Raw genomic sequence first — 21411 nt, 5'->3', positions numbered from 1 at the left:
ATGAGTGTATAGCAGAGAGCAAACACTGGTGCAGTCAATGAAAAAACTATTTTTTGACATGACAGATCAGAGGTCAATAGACCCAATCACAATGTTTATTGGTTTGTCCGTACATACAACGTTAATGTCGCTGAGCAAACAGGGACGAATAACAACTGTATATACTGGTAGGCCTACTCTCATTCTTCTAATTTACCAGTTGGGTCTAAGACTAAAGAAAATGACACCACACTAACCAGCAGTTGGTCTGACTGGTGGTGAGGTGTTGCTGTTCCTAACCCTAGATTTGGTTTATCAAAGATACTAGCAGAAAAACACAGTAGATAAAACAAGCAGAAACGTCAGGTCAGGCCTCCATGTTTAACTAATCTTTAAAAGTTTACAGTTACAGCTGAAAATGACAACCGAAATAAACAAGTTTGCCAATTTTACCTATCACCGCAATTCAATTTTAACTGTCATTTGTCTATGACATTTGTCTGTGATTTTTGTGTTAGCGCGATGTCACGGTGATAAAAGCGTAAAGCGGAATGCATGCCTATTTAATACTCCTTTCCTTCATCATCTTCCTCATCTCCCGCACTATCAGCTCCAACCTCCTCATAATCCTTCTCCAGAGCTGCCATGTCCTCTCTGGCCTCAGAGAACTCTCCCTCCTCCATACCCTCACCCACATACCAGTGAACAAAGGCACGCTTAGCATACATCAGATCAAACTTGTGGTCAAGGCGAGCCCAGGCCTCTGCAATAGCAGTGGTGTTGCTCAGCATGCACACCGCCCTCTGGACCTTGGCCAGGTCTCCACCAGGAACTACAGTGGGCGGCTGGTAATTGATGCCCACCTTAAAACCAGTGGGGCACCAGTCCACAAACTGGATGGAGCGCTTGGTTTTAATGGTGGCAATGGCGGCATTCACATCTTTGGGCACCACGTCGCCACGATACAAGAGGCAGCAGGCCATGTATTTGCCGTGGCGAGGGTCACATTTCACCAACTGATTGGCTGGTTCGAAGCAGGCGTTGGTGATTTGTGACACTGTTATTTGCTCATGGTAAGCCTTCTCAGCAGAGATGACAGGGGCATAGGTGGCCAGAGGGAAGTGGATACGGGGATATGGCACCAAGTTGGTCTGGAACTCTGTCAGATCGACATTGAGGGCACCGTCAAAACGAAGGGAAGCAGTGACGGAGGACACAATCTGACTGATCAGCCTGTTCAGGTTGGTGTAAGAAGGACGCTCGATGTCGAGGTTCCTACGGCAGATATCGTAGATGGCCTCGTTATCCACCATGAAGGCACAGTCAGAGTGCTCCAGGGTGGTGTGGGTGGTCAGGATGGAGTTGTAGGGCTCCACTACAGCGGTGGACACCTGGGGAGCCGGGTAGACAGAAAACTCCAGCTTTGACTTCTTTCCGTAGTCGACAGAAAGACGCTCCATCAGCAAGGAGGTGAAACCAGAGCCGGTGCCACCTCCGAAGCTGTGGAAAACCAGGAAGCCCTGAAGGCCAGTGCACTGGTCAGCCTGAGGACAGAGAGGCAGACACAGTGATCACATACATGAGATACAGTTATGTCATTTAATATTTGAATACTTTAGGAATTAATCCATTCTGATGTCAAGTTACCCACCAGTTTGCGGATCCTGTCCAGCACCAGGTCGATGAGCTCTTTGCCAATGGTGTAGTGCCCACGGGCGTAGTTGTTGGCGGCATCCTCCTTGCCGGTGATCAGCTGCTCAGGGTGGAAGAGCTGGCGGTAGGTCCCAGTGCGTATCTCACCTAAGGAAACAGATTCAATCAGAAATCACTTATATTGAGGGTTTGACTGGATGTAATAAGGTAACTATGGCACCTATATATTTAATGAGAGTATACCGATGACAGTGGGCTCCAGGTCCACAAAGATAGCTCTGGGGCTGTGCTTTCCAGCTCCAGTCTCGCTGAAGAAGGTGGTGAATGAATCATCTCCTCCACCAGTGGTTTTGTCACTGAGCATCTGTCCGTCCGGCTGAATCCCATGTTCCAGGCAGTAAAGCTCCCAGCAGGCATTGCCAATCTGGACACCAGCCTGACCAACGTGCACTGAGATACACTCACGCTGGAGAAAAACGGCAATTTGTAACAGTTACCATTTAATATTGCCAGACATCTATATAGATTAAACATGTCTAATCAGATGCTTGAGATTATTATCACCACATGTTGAAGACAGTTCTGAAGCTAACGTCCATAGGGAGGAAAGGAGGGGGGGCATAGGCAGTATAGACGAATGCTAGTGGCGCCATCCATCCATAGGGCTGCCACGGGCGATCCAAAGCCCACACAACAACTACATAGCCTATATTAGGCCCCATTTTCTGGGTTGCCTCCAGGCACAGCATTACCCAGCGTTGCATCACGCACCCCTGCTCTAGACTTACCTGACTGTGGGGATTGGACGAGTTGTCTGAAGAAAACCTACATTGCTTAAAATCTGTAGCCACATATACTGTTATGCTGTCAGTCAAAAAGACCAAAACACTCTCGGGCCCAAGGAATAAAGATCAGAAGAGAAGAGGAAAAACAGAGAAAAGACAGAGGTAATGTGTGATGAACGAATAACAGTTTATCTATTGCATAGTAGTTACCGTTGGAGCGCACAATGTTGTTAGCTAACTTTGGACGACAACGTTCGCTTATTTAATGAAATGCTAGCGTTAACATCTGTTACTCTCACCTTAAATTCATTATAGAAAGTTGGTAAGACTATTCAATAACTACAAGATAACTGTGCTGCACAAAGAAACCAGGCATACATTTTTTTTATTCCCATCTAGTTTTCCTTTTCCATACCCTTTTGTAATTAATAGTTGCAAGCCTTTACATTTTCAATATTGATCAGTCTTATATGTATAGCAAACAACAGCATGCATCATGTGAGAGAAGACATGTTTTGTTTGTGAATGCTAAGTGTAATTACTGTAGCTGTTCGTGTTTAGAATGGTATAGGCTGTAATGTGGCCTAGGTGTCATTATTGGCTGGGCTTTACCATCAGCAGCTTTGTTATTAATGTAATGTAACACCCAATGGTCACATATGCTCCTTCTCTCTTCAGATGCACTCTTCAAATGGTTTAATACCACCCCAGCAAATCCTGGGCCAGCTGCAGCATCAACTTCTCCTGTCCACTCCACCTCACCACTGTCCCCTTAGCATATGCGGTTTTACCATAATGCAGGCATAGGTAGGAAATTGCCTGGGGCCCGTCTGCCAAAGGGCCTCTGGAATTTGTGTTTGTCTGTGTTTAGCAATCAGGTAAACTTGTGTTCCCTCCTCTCCAAGTTTGATGTCAGCAAATAATTTTAACGTTGATCCGCCAGCTTGCAGTGCATCTCTCTGGTCTGTCTGTCTCTCGGTCTGTGTGTGTGTGTGTGTGTGCGTGTATGTGTGTGTGTGTGTGTGTGTGTGTGTGTGTGTGTGTGTGTGTCTTGCGTGCTTGCTTGCAGCCAGTCGGCTGTATTCCGTGACTTTCTGCCTGACAAAAGTGAGAGTGAAAGACAAGTCTATTTATTTAGTTTAATAAACCCCATCCGACAATGGTGTTTCTAAACTGTAAAAAGAAAATGTATGATTTAATTCCCCTCTGTGCTGTTTGAATGGACCCGTTGAAATCCATGTAGCTACAGGTTTATGATGACAAAGATTTCCACGACGACTGTATAGGAGTCTTTGTTTTGAAGTGGAGACTATTTAAGGTTCAACACACTCAATTCTGGTTAGTACAATTGCAGTTGTTACTAAAATATAAATATGGAGTAAACATCAAAGACTGGTGCTTTTTCATTGACTTCTGCACTTATGAAGCCCTCGGTAGTGAAATAAATGTCACATCTATGCTGTTAAAACATAACTTAGTTGGCTTTTAACAATTTTATATTTTACCTTCCTGTCTGCTCACCATCATTCTTGGCTATGCAACCAGCAGCATTTGATTTCCCGCGTGTGACTTCATTTTGTGGCATGATTTGAAGTTCTTTTGTCTTTGTTGTTCTCATCTGGGTCAGTCCTTTAGCTCTGTGGCTTTGTTTAGTGAAATAGTTTTTTTTCACTAGCTATGATTGCATTTAGCGAAACGGAGAAGGGCCTGACACTGGTCTTTGCCTGGGGCCTCCAAATCACAAAAAAACGCCCTTGCCCCTCAACCTCAGCACATCCCAGTAATGTATGACAAAAGGCTGTGCCACTAGACCCTCTGTTTCAACTGACAAGAACTGGCAAGAACAGAATTTGTAGACAGAGGACAATCCTTGTGGGAACTCAGTGTACAGCTATATTGTGCATATTGCACTCAGGTTTCTTCAATATACTGTATTTTTTGTGCAATACTCTTATTCATATTATATTTAAAAATCTTTCTGTTTGCACTAGTATCTTTAATGTTGTATTTCTAAAATACCTTCTTTATATTGATTAACTGAATTTTGCTGCTGCAGGGCTGCTGACCAAGTCCAGCAGGAGGACTCACATCACACCCATCTTATCCTCTTCACAGTGGCTGTCCATCAAGTTCAGGATTCATTTTAAAGTTCTCTGACATATAAAGCCTTAAATTATATTATATTATATCATATTACCAATAGGTCCATTAGGTCTTCTGACCAGGGCTTACTAAAAACAAAAGGTGACTGTGCCTTTAAAGCGATGGCTCTGACTCTGTGGAACGCAGTTCCCATTGTCACATGTTCTGTGGTCTCTTTTAACACTTTTAAAAAGCAGCCAGAGACTACCCATTTAAATTGGCCATTGTCTCATGTTTGTAATTTATTTTTATTTTTATTTTTATTTTCTTATTGCTTGTTCTTTTTACTGTCTTTTTGTCTCATTTTTAACAACTGTACTCTTGTGTAGCACTTTATGACTTTGTTCTGTAAAGGTGCTATATTAAATAAACTTGTAGTATATTTTGTTTGTTTTTTTGTCTTTAGAAAAGAACACTGCTCTTGTTCAGCATCACATGTATTGGTATTACTCATGTTTCAGCCCCTCTGGACCGTCGTCAAGAGTGTTTTGTTATGTTTTCTGAAATAAAAACGACCTTGAAGACATAAAGCCATGCAATTTCTTTGTAAGTGTACGAACACAAAGAATGGTGGAGGAATTGGCTGCGATGCAATATCACCAGCTCAAATCTTGCTTAGGGCACCAAATTGGTCAGGGCCGGCCCTGGCGGCGAAAGCAATAAAAATGACTCATTGTGAAGAACCAGATACCACAACATCATGACCAAGTCACCTGACACATGATGCACATTTGTTTACAGTCTTATAATTAACCTGTTGATTCAGACTAACAGCTGATTATCCATAAATAAAATGTGATTTAAGGGCTTTTATGACCAAAGGCAGCGAAGGCGCCGCTGTGCTCTGAAACCCATTGTTTCCAATGGCCAACGGCTAGCTCCTGCTGCCGCTGTGTTTAGAGTTCAACCTGGTTGAACTCTAGGCACAGTTCGCTGCTGCTGTGTGCCGAACCCAGCAGCAAGCGCAACGCAAACCACCTTTGGTCTGAAAGGCCCATAAGGCAGAAAAATAATCTCATGTTAAGAATATACGTATATAATTTCATAAAAAATACAAATGTGAAGAGACATAATTAGTCTACCAAAACCAAATAGAGCTGTGGTCAAATCGTTTTCATTATTTATTTCATACACATGCATCTTTTAAAACAACAACAGATTAAGTACTTTTGAATCAATAATTTTATTAGAATACCTAGGGTTGCAGCCAAGCACTTTCAGATAGGCGGTGTGGCAGAGGAATGTGACAAAACTACTTATATTTATATACTCCAACTGGGTCAGTGTGCAGGCTCTGCCTATCTATCTCTATTAAAAAGAGAACACCAACAACTTTAACTACACATAATATTAAAAATCACAATTCAAATGTAACATAGCTTCTAAAACATGAAACGTTGCTATCTGCTCTTTTACATTAGACTTTTCATTCGAGGCAATGTTAGCAAAAGCTAAAATGACTACCTAATGCCGTTGAGTAGTTAGCTTCTTATGTATAGCAGAGCAGTTTGATGAAATGTGGACTATGAGTCTGGTTGAATGAAAAAGAAAGCTTCCCATTATTCCATACTCACCATGTTTCCTGATGCTGCTCTAAAAGGGGTTGAAAGGAGGATGAAGAGGCTGATTTAACTCTCACAGCTACACTTCAAGGAGTACTGTGCCACTACAACTGCTTTTTGCTATACAAGGGTTTTTTTTACTCGTGTTGGAGAAAGAGCAGCTGAATCCGATTGGTCGAGGGTCACAAGAGTCACAAGAGCTCCTTTCCTATTGGTTAAACATTCATCTTCATCGCAGTTGTTACCATGGATGTTAACACTGGCCGGTCAGCCACAAGTGTGACAGTTGTGTTCCATAACTTTATTAAACTCTCACCTTGGAAACTCACTCCTCGATAAATGTGTTTAAAAGGAGGCAAGCTCATTCTGTCAGGCAGGAAATGTCTGTCAGAATGTACGCCCGAACCCGTTTTGGTGCTGGCTGCCATTACGTCAGGCAGCCGTGTCAACCTGGATAGGCCCGTTTCTACAATGCTTAATCTGGCCCAGATTTGCCAACAATCAGCGGGCCAGAAACTGTTTTGATATTGGCCTGCCGTTTCGTCCGGCAGCAGTGTCTCAGCCAGTATAGGCCTGGGTCTACAACGCCTAATCTGGCCCAGATTTGGCAACCATCAGGGGGCCAAACCCGCTTTTGGTGCAGACCTGGGGCATGACGAGTCCCCACATAAACGTAACAAAGCGTTTATTCAAACTGAAAGGGTGGCGCGGGGAACAGCCTACTGTGTTTTATTCTACTCCTTTTTATTACCAAAAGTTTACACAAACATTGCTGCTGATTGGGCAACACCTCTGACACACCAACCAACCGAGAGACTACATAACTCAAATCTAGTTGCACATTTGATTAACTCTCTCGTTAACGGTGCACTCACTCATTTTATATGATCATTTATAATATAAATTACACTTAATAAAAAAATAAAGTCAGATTGAGAACGAGGTGGAGGATAAGGCAAGCGACGGTTTCAGTAGAAATGCTAGCGGAAACATTTAATTCTGCTGCCCAAAGCGACGAAAATCCTTGGCCACATTTGAAAGCCTGTTTTTCATTTAAATTTAAGAGGGCCAGTAGTATCATCATGCAATGCCAGATGGGCCTGCCAAAGGTGACTGAACTGGCAGCATTCAATAACTCCACATCTAATCCGCATTGGTACTTCAAACGAAGTTTTCATGACTTATAGCAAATTGCCAATTAGCAAAACAACATGTTTCGTGGCATTGCTAATTTTTGGACAACGTATGTAGGACACTGGCTAAATTAATTCACATACATCTAATTAGCTCATACGGGCTACTTAGGTGTGTAATAGTTTGGGATTTATGACCCCCTTGTCCTATTTTCACTACATGGGAGAGATCCCCCCGTTCCATTTTACAGTTTTTTTTAATGTAACTACCATAAGTAACTTTTACTTAAAGTATATTTTAAATGAACTACTTATTACTTTTACTTGCGTATTTTTTCAGATAGGTAATTTCACTTGTTCGTGAGTAATATTTCATCAAAGTATTGGTACTTTTACTTGAGTACAATATTTCAGTACTTTTTCCGCCTCTGGATGAAACAAAATGAAAACATTAAACCTTAATTTTCCCCAAATACTTTAAATGAAGTGTAACCTATGTGTTTGTTGTTTCATTTATACTGTAGAATGATTAATTTTTGTCAGGGTTTTTTTTTAAAACAAAACCACCTCATGCACACACACTACATAGGATTCAGTGAAAAAATGTTTTAATAGTCAGTAAAATACATTGAAATCCATTCAAATCAAGCCACACATTGTTTTATTACATCCAAATATGCAGACATAAACATAGAATATAACGGTTATTTGGTCTTCTTCAGACAAAATGGAATTATTTGATTTTTAATACATGTTGCTTTTATACAAATATATATAGGGATATACAAGATCACAGGATATCTGAACAGTGTTATTAGATCCTACATCATTCATGGACACATTCCTTTGAGATAACATCATTGGCTTGAAATGACATTATAGTATTATAAACATCATTTTTTTTTTTTTTAAAGACCAAGTGGAACATGTTTATTAGCACAGTTTTAACAGACAGCCAAACAGTCTGTCAGTTGAAGTAACAGCGTGACTGTGCACTGGGAGGCTCACAGAATGACATGTATGAATAGAGCCATGATGGCGGCACTGATCAACCCAGAGATAGGAACTGTGACAAACCACGCGATGAAGATGTTCCTGAACAGACGCCAGTCAACTGATTTCTTGGAGCGCAGCCATCCCACGGCCACCACAGATCCCACCTGCATGTGCATAATATAAAGGTTCTGACCATTGTGTTCATGAATATCCAATACTTTGATAACACATGCTCAAAGCTGAATCTCTTTTGTATTATCATGTTCATCTAGGTTATTTAAGTTTCAGAGTTTTGAGATCCATTACCTTGCAGTGGGTTGTGCTGACAGGAAGCCCAACATTAGACGCCACAACAACTGTGAATGCTGAAGCCAGCTCAATGCTGAATCCACTAAAATACAAGAAAGCACGTTAGTACGCTTTGACATCAGAACTTGAGTTGTTATAGGATCAGTCAATCAACCAACCAATCAGTCAGTCAGTCAGTCAGTCAGTCAATCATTTCAATCAACCAATCAATCAGTCAATCAACCAATCAATCAATCAACATTTATTTATATAGCGCTTTACAGCAACCAGCAGGTTTCCAAAGTGCTTTAAATCAAGGACAAGAATAAAACAAAATAACATACAATAAAAAGAATAAACATAAATTACAGTAAAATCAGAAACGGTTACATAAAGACAGGAGGAGGAGAGGGGAAAAGTCACACCGCTACTACGTACTAAAAGCCATTCTAAATACATAGGTTTTGTGTTTGGATCTAAAAAGAGCTACATCTGTAATAGTGTGAATGTCAGGGGGTAACAGTTTGTACTGTGCCCTTGGGGCCTCTAAAGCCAGCTGATTTGGTGACCGCAATGGCGTGTTGTGCTCGCGACGGGTTAAAATCTCACAAATAATCGTGGCCAGGCCATTTATGGCCTTGAAAACAAACATTAAAATCGTAAAATCGATTCTAACTGATTGGGAGCCAGTGGAGGGTGGAGGATGTAAATGTGAGGCATACCTGGAGGGTGTAATGGGTGTAAGGTCTTTGCCCATGGTCTCCATCACTCTTCGTCCCCATACCCAGAGTCCAGCGCAGATTCCCACTCCGCCGTAAAGAAGCAACCAAATGGGCGTCGGTGCGTTGGACGCCACAGATCCGCTCTCGTACAGAAGCCAGAGAGCCACCAGCGGACCAATCGCATTGCTAGTGATAAATAACAAAAATGTCAATTTCAGTGCTACAGCAGAAAAATATCAGACAGACAGCACAGATACAGAATATACAAGATATAATAAATAATGAATAGGATAGAATGCAAGAACAAATATTCAAAAGAATAAGAAATACAAAGGAAAAAATGTACAAATGTATATACAAGTTGGGAATAAAATGTACAAGCAATAGTATTTATAAAGCTGTAAGTAAAACCTATTTTTGTGCAAGATGCACTTAGTGCAGTATTGTGATGTATATGAGTCTTATCTAACACTTAGTAAAGTGTTAAAAAGTTGTAATGCCTGTGGTAGGAATCTAGACGCACCCTGAGGCAGCAAATGTAATTTGCAGCCAGGGGGTCTAGCAACTCTCCGTTGGCTTGCTGGAAAAACCAAACTCTGGTCAGGCCAATCACATCGTGTATAGAGTCGGTGGGCGGGCTTAGCATAAGTACAGCAGAGTTGCGATGATTCTGTGTGAATTCCCTGCTATTTGAAAACAAATAAGATGGCTGCTGCTGCTGGCGAACAGCGGTCTTTCGAATCGGCTTTGGCCGCGACTCTGGAAGACTTGGAGTTAAGCAATGAAGTCATTCTTAAAAAAGGAAGATGTGTTTGGAGTTTTGCCGACCGGATACGGCAAAAGTTTAATGTATCAACTAGTGTTGCTCTGGTTGCAGAGGGAATTTGAAAGACAACCGTTTATCCCGCCCCTCGGATTGAGCCCTGCCAATGGTGAGGTCTGGCTTGTCAGGCTAAGGAGAGTGACTAAAAAAGACACAAAATACACATACACATCAGGAGCTGCTGCAACATGTTACCGCACGACACACCGCCATCTTCGTTCTTTTTCTTTCTTTCTTTTTTTGATTACTACTCTGAATAAACAGCGCATAGAGAATATTCCTCAGGAGAAAAACCACCCTCGCCTACCTGACGTCGTTCCCTCCGTGAGCAAAGGAGCCAAAGCACGCTGTGAGTATCTGCAGGAACTGGAAAAGCAAGGAGACAGCTGGTTGGTCGACCTCCAGCTCATCCTCTTCCAAAGCGGGGTCCCTGCCAGCTTCCTGAATCACGCTCTCTTCCTGGACTGCGCTGCCGTTGGTCACTGCGGAGCTGTAGCTGCTGTAACTGTCCACCCTCGGCCTTCCCTGCAGCCCACCATCCAGGTCCTTGTATTTTGGGTCTCCTTGAATGCCATAAATAGCCATGGTGTAGGAGGTGTAGCTGTTGTTCCTCCTCATGGGCCGCTCCTCTGTATCACTGTCCCCGATGCAGTCGCCCACCTTAGCCTTGTGAAGCTTGTGCAGCAGGTCTTTGTAAAGGCCAGAATCTTTGTGGATGGTGTGGGACCGTCCACTGTGGGGATCGGTGATCATCATGGCTCCAACAGTGCCATTCAGGCCTATGAAATTCAATTGTGATTCAATTGGTGAATTTAGTCAGAGTTTCATGTGGTTATATAACCACCGAGGTCAAATATTTTAAGATTTACAAAGTCAGATAAAGCATGAATTAACCCTTGTGTTGTCCAAATTTGACCCGTTTTCATTTTTTTTCGATATCAGAAATATGATGTTAAGTTTCTTTTCAACCATAATAACATGGATGCATGGATGTATGTTGTATGGAACCCATGCAATGTTAAAATTGATGATTACTTTCATTGAATTTGGGGTGTTTTATTCAATTTTATAGCATTTGATCTTTTTAAATTTAAAATTTTTATAGATACCTGTCTGTGATCCACTAAAAATCCTCTGATCTGAACTATTAGTCAAAATAATTAATAATTTCTGCTTTGTTCTACTCGAAATTAGGTAGTATGTCATATAACAAAGGTTTATTGACCATGAATTAAAAAGATTGTTGAAAAAAGTGACAAAAACAGCAATCGCCCCCAAAAAAAAAAAAAAGTTGATTTTCAACTTTGACCTGGAAGGACAACAAGTTCATGATGGACAGGAAGACGTCTCAAGGGTTAAGTCATTTGTTTCAAGCCATTCATGTCTCACCATTGCTGACATCCAAGTCTTTGGTTTCCATGTAATTGTTGTCCAAATCAGCTTCGTCTGAGCCTCCGAGTTTGAAAGCCACCCTCTGACTGTCTGCAGGAGGATTCTGGGGTGGAGGGGTACGAGGGGTGGAGGGCTGCTCTGTTGGAGCCGGTTTGCTGGAGATCTTCTCCATTAGTGGAGTTTCACAGGGAGCAGCAGCTGTTTCTCCTGAAGTACATAACAGCGTTCAACTGAGTTTGTCCCATTTTAGGCAAGGCTTATACAAGCTAGTTTGTGCAAGACAAAAAGTTGTATCCACCATATACAAATCGTTTAAAAACCATTACATTTTTCATTGTCCTCCACTACTCAATAACTTTGCATGCAATTTTAGCCAAAGTAACTATATTTTTCAGTACAATGCAACAAGAATAAAACTTGCTTTCATTTAGGGCTGCAACTAACGATTATTTTCATTATCGATTCATCTGTCAATGATTTTCTCTATGAATCGATTAGTTGTTTGTACTGTAAAATGACAGGATATGGTAAAAAAAAAACTGATCAGTGTTTTCCAAAGGCCCAAAATGACATCCTCAAATGTCTTGTTTTGTCCACAATTCAAAGATATTCCGTTTACTGTCACTGAGGAGCAAAGAAACTAGAAAATATTCACTTTCCAGAAGCTGGAATCAGAAGAAAAAAAAAAATCAAAAAATCAATCAAAATGGTTGGCGAGTTGACAACTAATCAATTCATTGATCAATCTTTGCAGCTCTAATTTCCTTCAGAATGCATTTGCGAGTGGAGGTCTGAAAGTGTAAGTTATTCACTCACGTTTGATTTTCTTCTTGAGGTATGGACAGACAACGAACCAAACGACCAAAGCTGTGACGAAGGCACAGCCCAGCGCAATGCACAGTGTACCCCACCATGGCACTCTGTCAAAACCCAACACTGTGCACACGAGACAGGGACATGAGAGAGAACTCTGTCTCAGATAAGGAGAAACAGAAACTTAACTGCTTCTTTCATTAATACACAACAGATGATGCTCCTTTCAAAATAATGAGAAAAGAAACTGTTAGTACTTATACATTCCTATACTGAGAGCCTACTTTTAGAGACATTGAGACATCAAGTAGGTCTCTGACATAGTGACCCTTGTTGGGGAAAAAAGGGATCATTTTTCCAAAGGAACCACGCCTCTTTCTGTCTCACGAGTTGTGGTCAAAATGTCTCAATGGCCTGCTCCAAAGTGTCAGTATGCTCTCACAGACAACGGTATCAGCACGAGTACACACTCCCCCAATCAGATAGGGTCCAAAAGAAAAGTCTTGCAGCCAACTGATAATATACTTTAATTTAACTTGTTCTTTAATGCCGTAACTGCTAGAACAAGATGGCCTAAAAGGGCTAAACTCGATATTCTGAAAAAATAAGTGGTCGGCGATGGCCTCCACATGGCTCTCACAGACCCTTCCCCAACTCGTCAAGTACCGACGCTTTGTCACGGCACTTGGCGTCTCATACCGACGCACAAGGCACTCACATAAACATTAAAACCAGAAACAGGGAAGCTCAGATTACTACACACACACACACACACACACACACACACTGAGTGTGACGTCATTCTCTGCTCAGGGCACCATTATTCCAACATACCTTTGCATAGCAGCTTTTTGTTTACTGCTATATTAATGTTCTGGATATTGAGTACAGCCCCTTTAAGGCAAGTTACAGTAATATGACAATATTAAATTTTCCCTCACAGACACAACTTACCTGTTTGCCCATGTAGACAACAGCGGGTTAACAACAACTAAAAGCCACTCTGTAAAAGCAGTGGCTTTCACTATCAACATGGATGTGACGCCATAGTAGCCGCAGGCACTGTGGATTGACAGTAATGGTTTCAAAATAACGGTTTTCTGTATCTCTGTGTCAGAAAGTTAAAAGTTGGCTGGACCATGTGTGCAGGATCACTGTGTGAGATGTGCACTCTGCTGTGTTACACTGTAATTTTGCATAGCAGGAGTTATGGTGCGTCATATCTCTGGACCCACACACACCGGCCTGCAGCCTTCAGTGAAGTGCCCATGCAGGCCAGTTGACTTCTTGATAAATTCAATCTGCAAGTGAAACAAAAAGGAGTGGAAATCGTCCATTTAATAGTTGTATCTTTCTCAAGTGGCCATTCAACTGGTTTTACTTTATTCTTGATGTGTTTGGTTGCTTCAAGTCAAGTCCTAATTAAGCGTCTGACCGTTTATTTTTTTATCAGTGGTGTTATCTTTAAGGGAACAGTTCATCAGACAGAAACGCCACGGTAGACACGTTTTTGGTTGATGAAATAATGCCCAAAATGACCAAAACAAAAACGAGCTGGTTTTTATTTTTATGTTTGCTTATTCTTTTGTCACCTTCTTTGTCCTAAGAAGATTGTCATCAACTCTCCTCTGTGTCTCCTTTAACATTTATTCAGAGCTCATCTTGCTCCAGGGAGCTGCCGTGTGAATAAAACAAGGAAGGATGGGTGTAGTGTTTGGACGCGCTACTCACATGGTGCTCCTGTAAACATGATGGAGAAGAAGTTGATGCCCATAGTGATGGCGTAGAAGATGGGAAGAGCTCTGAGGCCGTTGGGCACAGGGTCAGCCTGTGGAAAATCAGTGTGCGAGCGCAGCAGCTTGTTAGCAGTTCCGACAAAGACACGTTTCCTTTAAACTTCTCAGATGGCTTCTTTTAATTAACTGTTCGAAACCCCAAAAAAGGTCAAGTTATCCAAAAACCATTTTGAGTGCAGGACTTTTGCTTGTCATGCCGTACTTTAACTTAACTTACGCGAGAGGTCTTAACACTTCCTCCACCACTGACGACTTGAAAATTACACAAATCAATCTGGTACGCTGGTTAGTGTTAGGCTTACCTTGCTCAGAATGAATTTGCGAACGAAATAGAAGAGAATTCCTGACATGACGCCGGACAGCACAGGTGACAGGAACCAGGATGCCACTTTGGATAGCAAAAGACATGTGAAAGAGCATTTATTAATGAGCTTTTAGGCTGCACTGTTATTACAGATTTAACAGATAGTTGTTCTAAAATGTGGGAAACAACAACAAATATTCACCAATGCGCAGCAGCTCCATCCATTTGACCCCTTGGTGACCCCGGGCTACCATGGAGAAGCCAATTGTGGCTCCAACAATACAGTGGGTTCCAGAAATGGGGAGCTTCAGAAATGATGCAACCAGCTGCCACACGGCAGAGCCTGTAGGACCAAAAACAAACGAGCAAGGCTTGTTCTCACAATCTGAAAATTCCCAAGTCAAATATCTCTCATATATATATATATATATATATATATATATATATATATATATATATATATATATATATATATATCTTGAATTTCTATGTCACAAACGTAAGTAAGCACTTACCACACATCGCACTTATGGAACCTGCCATCAGGACGTGTTCAGAGCCATTGTACATCTGGACGTCGATGATCCCCTTCCGGATGGTCTCGCTGACTTTGGCCCCGAGCAGCACCGAGCCCACCGTCTCAAAGATAGTGGCCAGGATGCAGGCCTGGCGCAAGGTGACCACTCCAGAGCCCACTGCCGTACCGAAGGAGTTGGCCACATCGTTGGCCCCCACAGAGAAAGCCAGGATGAAGGCAATGACGAAGCCTAACACCAACAGCCACAAGTAGCCTGACATGGGGGACTGGGAGACCAGAGCCACGGTAGTGGCAGCAGCCAGGGTTGCTAGCGTACTTGTATCCATCACTACTTGCAAATGAATTCAATCAAAACAATTAAGTTGTTTACCCAAGCCAATTTATTGCGGTTTGACGGTGACTTATGTGGTGATATGTGTTTAGTAAATAAATTCCTACCACAAAATGGATTCAAGAAACCTCGAAGTTCAGTTATATAAAACGCTAATTGGAAGAAATGTAAAAAGGTATTGCTAGCTAGGTATGTAGGGTTTGTCTGTAGGCTTCATCATAACATGACAGGGTAAAGAGACGGAGGAGACATCCATTGTGACTGCGAGCCGCTGATGATACACACTGCAAAGACACACAAATACACAAGTAAGTGGTTAATACGCATTGCTTACTGGTTTAAAAACAAAGTTGAGTTACATATTAATAAGCCCCAAACTCAATGACGAGACCAAACAGTGTACATCATTTTGTTCCGCAGGCATGATTTATATATATACTGTAGTGTGGCAGAGGGAAGTGGTCATGATAAAGTGTTTTATGTCATTACTGGGGTGAGACACATTTACAGTTTGGCATCAAATTGCTAGAGTACAACATAACTGTTATCTGTCTGAGCAAGAGGCTATGGAGATCTGAGTCAATGATAACATTAGATTAATTACGTAATGAAATTATTTACATGACAGAAACAGGAAGAAAACTGAATACCTCCATACAGTGTATAATGTAGCCTACAGGTTTATAAGCATTAAGTTCCCACAGATACTTAAGAATACTCATATTTTAAGGATGGTTTGTGTAAATGTGCCATCCATTGTTATTAGCATGGTCATCATTTCCACAGGGACTCATGCGGGACAGTTAGGCAGTGTGACTTTACACAAACAAGTCACTGCACTTTTCACTTTTGTGTTCAAGCTCCTGCTGTTTTATAGGATTCGCTTATCGCTCATACGTTTAATGAAATGAAGGTATGTTATGGTGCGTACACTCACCAACTAAATCCACTTTACAACTTTAAAATGCTGCTAATATTTGGCCTGTTGAGTCATTTTGAAAACAAACTAAACTCGCCCGTTAGTATTGAACATGAATAACGGTATGTTAATCTCCTTAGCTGCGGCTGTTGCATAATTAAAATGGAGCGACAACGCAGAAAATAAAATAGAAGAGAAAGAGAGAGAGAGAGAGAGAGAGAGAGAGAGAGAGAGAGAGAGAGAGAGAGAGAGAGCCATATAGGCCTACTACTTACATGTGAGAGCGAAGTGAAAGTTTTCCGCCGTGTGTTTGGCTCCAACGCACTCCGTGTGTCCTGCTATCAGGTGAGACGCAGCCTTGCCAAGCCTTGTGCGAGGTGAAAAATATGTTATTAGTGGAGGGGGGGCGGAGGGGGTTCCTAACGTTTTGCAGACTCCTGTTGGAGGTTGCTTTATATATTGAGCTGGTTGAGCACGCCTTCCAGTCCGGTCATGAGACCATACAGCTAATGTTTAGCTTGTTTGTTGGCAGGGAGGAGTAATTACAGTTGCTGCATATGAACCTGAAATCCCCCAAATTATGTTTACCCTCACCACACCATAGAGACACACACATTGTTTTGCCTAAATATATCTTCTTGTTACTGAAGAAACATATTTCAGGCTACAGTGTGTTTATGGTAATCAGGGTTCACTATTGTAATAGTATGTGTAATATTCCCCATAATAATCCTGGATACTATGTATAAGTTTGACTTGCGTGAATACAAATAAGAAAGACAATGTGCATGTGCAGCTTATATAGACTGATGACCCAAATCTATCAATGAGGAGCTAAGGTGTTAAAGAGACCACAGGTGATTATCTTTTCTTTTTTTTTTATCTTTTTTTTTTATTTAAATAACAACATGGCCTCCACTCTGGTGCCACCTACTGGCCAAACCTAATATTATTAGCTTATAAAAATAGGAGTCTTCATTTTTGTGTGTGATGTGCTATAGACTTGCTGTAAGGGTCTTTTTTTCCTTCTTCGTCTATCTCTTTCTGCATGGAAGGACACTGATGTTAAAGAATTCCCACCACAGAAAAATATAGGCCTACAATATGCTCACACTGAAGTAACGTACAGGCTATGGAGAATCACCTGTAGTGTGTCGAGCTCATTAAGCAAGTCTAAGCAGAACGTGAAGGACACTTCACACTCAAACTACACTATGTTACTGATCAACCTGTTAGTCACCCTTCTCCAGCCACTTTACTGAGACACTCTACAAGACTGCATGGCCGCCCTTCAACGTCAGCATAATTGACTTTTTTCTGAGCTGCTACACTGCCTCCAAATCTGCTGATGAGTTCCTCTTTATTACTTATTTATTTAGTGCCTGTTGGATGATGCAGTTGCGGCTTTGTGCCGTCTGACAAGTCAGCCCATGCACACAAATGCTACCGGCGTGGAATATTTTGACCTCTCCTGAGCATGTGACCAGTGCAAATCGAAGTGAGTCACAACCCATGCTGAAAGGAAATGTAAAGGTGGTGGAAGCAGTCAGCGCACTTTTAACCTGCACCATTATGTCAGCTATTTATATGTGCTTCAGATTATGTAAAAGGCACATCCTGTGTAAACAGGTCAGTTCATGTTAGACTGATGTTGGCAAAATCTGTTAAAAAAATTATTGTAGCCTTTTTTTCAAGCGGCAGATCGTGTTACAGACATTTGGATTATTAATAGATATTATTGTATTTTTTCAATTTATACATCATAACCCCAAACCCACACCTGCCAGGCCTGAGATACCAATAATACACAAATACAATAGATAACCAAACAAAACACACACACTCAAAAATATTTGCATTGTACTCTTTATGGAAATGTACATGTGCATGCAAACTATGTACAGTATGTGTGGAACATGCATACATACTTTTGCATACACATGTACATATAACCATACCGTATGACACAACACAACTCACATTGTGTGTCTAAAGCGCATAGCTAAATGCACTGACTCACAAATATGCACACATCCATACATAAATCAGAAAAAAAACAACTATAGCTTCAATCTGGCTGTTTCTTTGGTTGCTTTTATTAAGCAATAATGATGTCTATGTATTATACATGAGGACTCCATTTGATCTTTAAATGAAGCCAGATGCCAGATATTAAAAACACATCTTTATTTAAGGCCATATTTGATTCTAACGTATCACATATACAACATTGGATTAGTATAAAACTTTTATACTACTATACTTTATCTACTTTTTCCTGCTTAAATTTTTAATACTGTACCTACTGTTGCTATTGTTAGCAATGCAATGCAAATATTTTATACTTTTCCAATTCATTTCTACATTTAGGCCACGTCCACACGTACCAAAACGATCTTTTTTTCCCCGTCTTTTTCAAGAATTAATTTGTCTATAGGTGGCGCTGTTTCTGCTACAGAAATTCACCAAAAACGGAAAAGAAGAGGCAGAGCATGCATAAAGCTTGCGCGCTGTATACAAAAAAACAGTAGAAGAAGAAACCAAACAGCCCTAGTAACCCTAATAGGCTCAACATCTTTTCCAGCAGCGAACACAAGCATGTAGTCCGCCATTGTTGTTGTTATGAGACGTTGTCGCGGGATAAGAGGTCGAAGGCAAGAGGCCGAGGGGTGTGGCGATGACATCATCGATACGCAAGTGCGCGGCTTCGCCGTCCAAACGAAGACGCAAAGGCAGCGTTTTCGAAATTTTCGAAAACAATGCGAAACATGTGCGTTTACGCGAAAAAGCGTTTCCGTGTGGATGGCCCCTTAGGCGTTTTTTTTCCCCCCACTGAGCACCCTTATACTGAAAGAAGCCATTTGGTGTGATGTCATGTCACTTAAGTAATAGGTTGATATATTTATGATCAACGTTTGTAAGGGCCTATTCAAATATTCTAGTTGAGGTTACATGCAATCGGCATTAACAGCAATTCCACGCGCACACTATAGGAATAAGCACAACGCTGATTTAAAGTTCTTCTTTCATGTCATATTCCCGTTCCACTGTTGGGTGAATAAAGCTACCAGCTTGGGAATGTGAACACCCAGTGGTCTGAAACTGCACAATCATCATTTAAACAATTATCCCTGATTGCCTTCTTTGATTGTTTAAATACGAAGAGGCTGAACAAGGACCTTGAAAATGAATCATACACTCTTCCACAACAGAAACACAGTCATTCCACGCAATCATGTTCTCATGAGATTAGAGCTGTAATTTTTTATTATGTACAAAATGCTTCACGCTGTGTTGACAGTGATCTAACTTTTGACAGAACAGACAAAGTACAAGAACTTTCCCAGAGGGCTTGGCCAATCTTTGTGCATCCTTAATTACTACTGCCACAGTCAAAATGAAGTTAAATGTTGTTTTCTCTCATGTGTGGTATTCACAATTGTAATTATCTTTTATTGTTGCCTCGAACAACAACGTGCATTTGTTTTGCAGCAGCTTGAGATTTTTTTTCTCTTAACATTCTCATGGCCAGTTGTTTTGAACTCCCACTTTTAACTCAAGTTGTACGAAAACAACAGTGCCAAAAAGTTGAACACATATCGTTGATCTAATACAGCAAACTTGCATATAACTTGGGTTAAGCGCAACGATATTCTCGCTTTGCCAGACCTTCCTCCACCGCGGCGCCGTGGAGGAGGGGTCTGGCTAGTCCATGCAGCATTCGATGATGGGAGAAAAATGTGGTCTGGTTTATTGGCATTTCTTTAAACCAATCACAATCGTCTCGGGCCATGCTAAGCACCGGGAAAAGCCGCGGTGCCGCTGCAAAATAGCCTTGGGAAGAAACTTGTTTTGGTGGAACATGTGTACGTTTAAAAGTTGTTTTAGTCATTCAACAGAAAACTCAGATTGATGGGTCTAGCTAGCTGTCTAGATTTACCTTGCATAGATGTGAAAAAAAAGGTTAACCATAGTCCTCATAAATCGACCAGAGTTTAAAATGCCAACACTAAGGAAGCCCAAGGCAACGGATATCCGGCCCAAATGAGTGAAATCTGGCGGATTTTCCGGCGGCAACAGAGCAATCACAGAAGTGGAACGTCACGGATATAGACCAGTGCACCTATAAACGATAGAGGTATTTAAAATATATCCTGAAATTAAAGTCCCACTCCTCACTGATATTATAACGAAGATTATTTTGTTTAGCAGACACATAAACTTGGCATTTTGTCAAAGAGCGTTTAAATAAAGAGTGACAGTTGTAAAAACCTGTTATGGAGTCGCCTCCTAGTGGCACAATGGGCAAAGTATTCTCTCTCCTTAGTTTCTAAAGGTCTCTCTCACTCAGCAACAGGAAGAGCTGCAGAGCGGTGTGTGTGTAGTCGTCTGTGCTGTTCATCATGCAACATGAGACCATTTCTCATTGACAGTGTGGGCTGTTTAAGGTTTACCTAAGTGCCTCTAGATGGCATCAATGCCCCTGTTCAGGTTACGCTGGATAATCTATGTACTCCATGTGGAAATACCAGTTTCAACACTTAATGAGCCAAAGTAATAACCAGCAGTTAGTGCGCCTATCTGAATAGACTTGCTGCAAGATCTGTTTGGTGTACACTTTGTGTTACTTTAAGATGGATTTTACGATGTTTTCTGCAGATGGCTTGACTCAAATCACCCAATGACATTAGCTTTACACTTTTAATGGTTCACCTTAACTATTGTAAAGTTAAAAAAATAAACACATTCAATTCTTCCTGGTTCACATATTTCTTCCCAAAGTGTTGAACTTGTCAGAACATGTAGGTTGTTTCCCACTTCTTTAAAAATTGACCAACTCTGTAATTTCTAAGACAGAAGTTTTTTTTATTTTTTCTGTGGCTTATTAATTCAAAGTTAGACAAGATAGGGCATGTAAATAAGTAACCGAAGAGCTCGGCTGGTTCTCATGCTCGGGCCTATATTAGCCCAACCCTTCCTTCCCCTCTTCCCTCCCTCCTAACCCTTGCCAAACAGGATCTGTAGGCTCTTACAGAGTAATTTTCTCAGGAGACAGGAATGTCAGAACACAAGGCCTGGTGCCTGCTGGAACATGCACCCTACATTCCCTCAAATTTACAGGAAAAAGTCCCAAACGTGTTGCTCACACATCCAGTTAATTCCCACTCTGTGTGTGGCAACAGCTCTCAGAGTAAATGACTTGTGTGCACCGGACGTGTTATAGACGCACACTGA

General features: G+C 41.4%; 2 protein-coding genes across 2 annotated transcripts; both read right to left on the bottom strand.

Moving 5' to 3' along the window:
• Positions 1-151: 151 nt before the first annotated feature.
• Positions 152-6220, bottom strand: LOC114555268 (tubulin alpha-1C chain). The gene is made up of 4 exons (XM_028577554.1): positions 6134-6220; positions 1876-2098; positions 1631-1779; positions 152-1523 (listed from the first exon to the last, which is right to left on the bottom strand). Exons 1-4 carry the CDS (start codon positions 6134-6136, stop codon positions 543-545), a joined length of 1356 nt encoding a protein of 451 aa, XP_028433355.1. The 5' UTR covers positions 6137-6220; the 3' UTR covers positions 152-542.
• Positions 6221-7840: 1620 nt separating this feature from the next.
• Positions 7841-16583, bottom strand: slc20a1a (solute carrier family 20 member 1a). The gene is made up of 11 exons (XM_028578222.1): positions 16452-16583; positions 14904-15541; positions 14591-14731; positions 14387-14472; positions 14020-14116; positions 12292-12411; positions 11473-11682; positions 10391-10862; positions 9261-9446; positions 8557-8641; positions 7841-8414 (listed from the first exon to the last, which is right to left on the bottom strand). Exons 2-11 carry the CDS (start codon positions 15250-15252, stop codon positions 8259-8261), a joined length of 1902 nt encoding a protein of 633 aa, XP_028434023.1. The 5' UTR covers positions 15253-15541; positions 16452-16583; the 3' UTR covers positions 7841-8258.
• Between the last annotated feature and the right edge of the window lie 4828 nt (positions 16584-21411).

Source organism: Perca flavescens, chromosome 5, assembly GCF_004354835.1.
Source record: "Perca flavescens isolate YP-PL-M2 chromosome 5, PFLA_1.0, whole genome shotgun sequence".
Classification (NCBI taxonomy): Eukaryota; Metazoa; Chordata; class Actinopteri; order Perciformes; family Percidae; genus Perca; species Perca flavescens.
The sequence above is the reverse complement of the archived record's forward strand: the minus strand, read 5'-3'. Positions and strand labels throughout refer to the sequence as shown.

Bases quoted from the DNA above. Each gene is read 5' to 3' on its own strand.
- LOC114555268 (XM_028577554.1), bottom strand. The intron at 1,780-1,875 runs GTATACTCTCAT...CTGTTTCCTTAG, and splicing joins CCTGGAGCCCACTGTCATCG to GTGAGATACGCACTGGGACC. The intron at 1,524-1,630 runs GTGGGTAACTTG...CTCTGTCCTCAG, and splicing joins TGGACAGGATCCGCAAACTG to GCTGACCAGTGCACTGGCCT.
- slc20a1a (XM_028578222.1), bottom strand. From the start codon at position 15,252: ATGGATACAAGTACGCTAGCAACCCTGGCTGCTGCCACTACCGTGGCT. The intron at 14,117-14,386 runs GTAAGCCTAACA...GATTTTCCACAG, and splicing joins GCAAATTCATTCTGAGCAAG to GCTGACCCTGTGCCCAACGG. The intron at 8,415-8,556 runs GTAATGGATCTC...ATGCACATGCAG, and splicing joins TCAGCACAACCCACTGCAAG to GTGGGATCTGTGGTGGCCGT.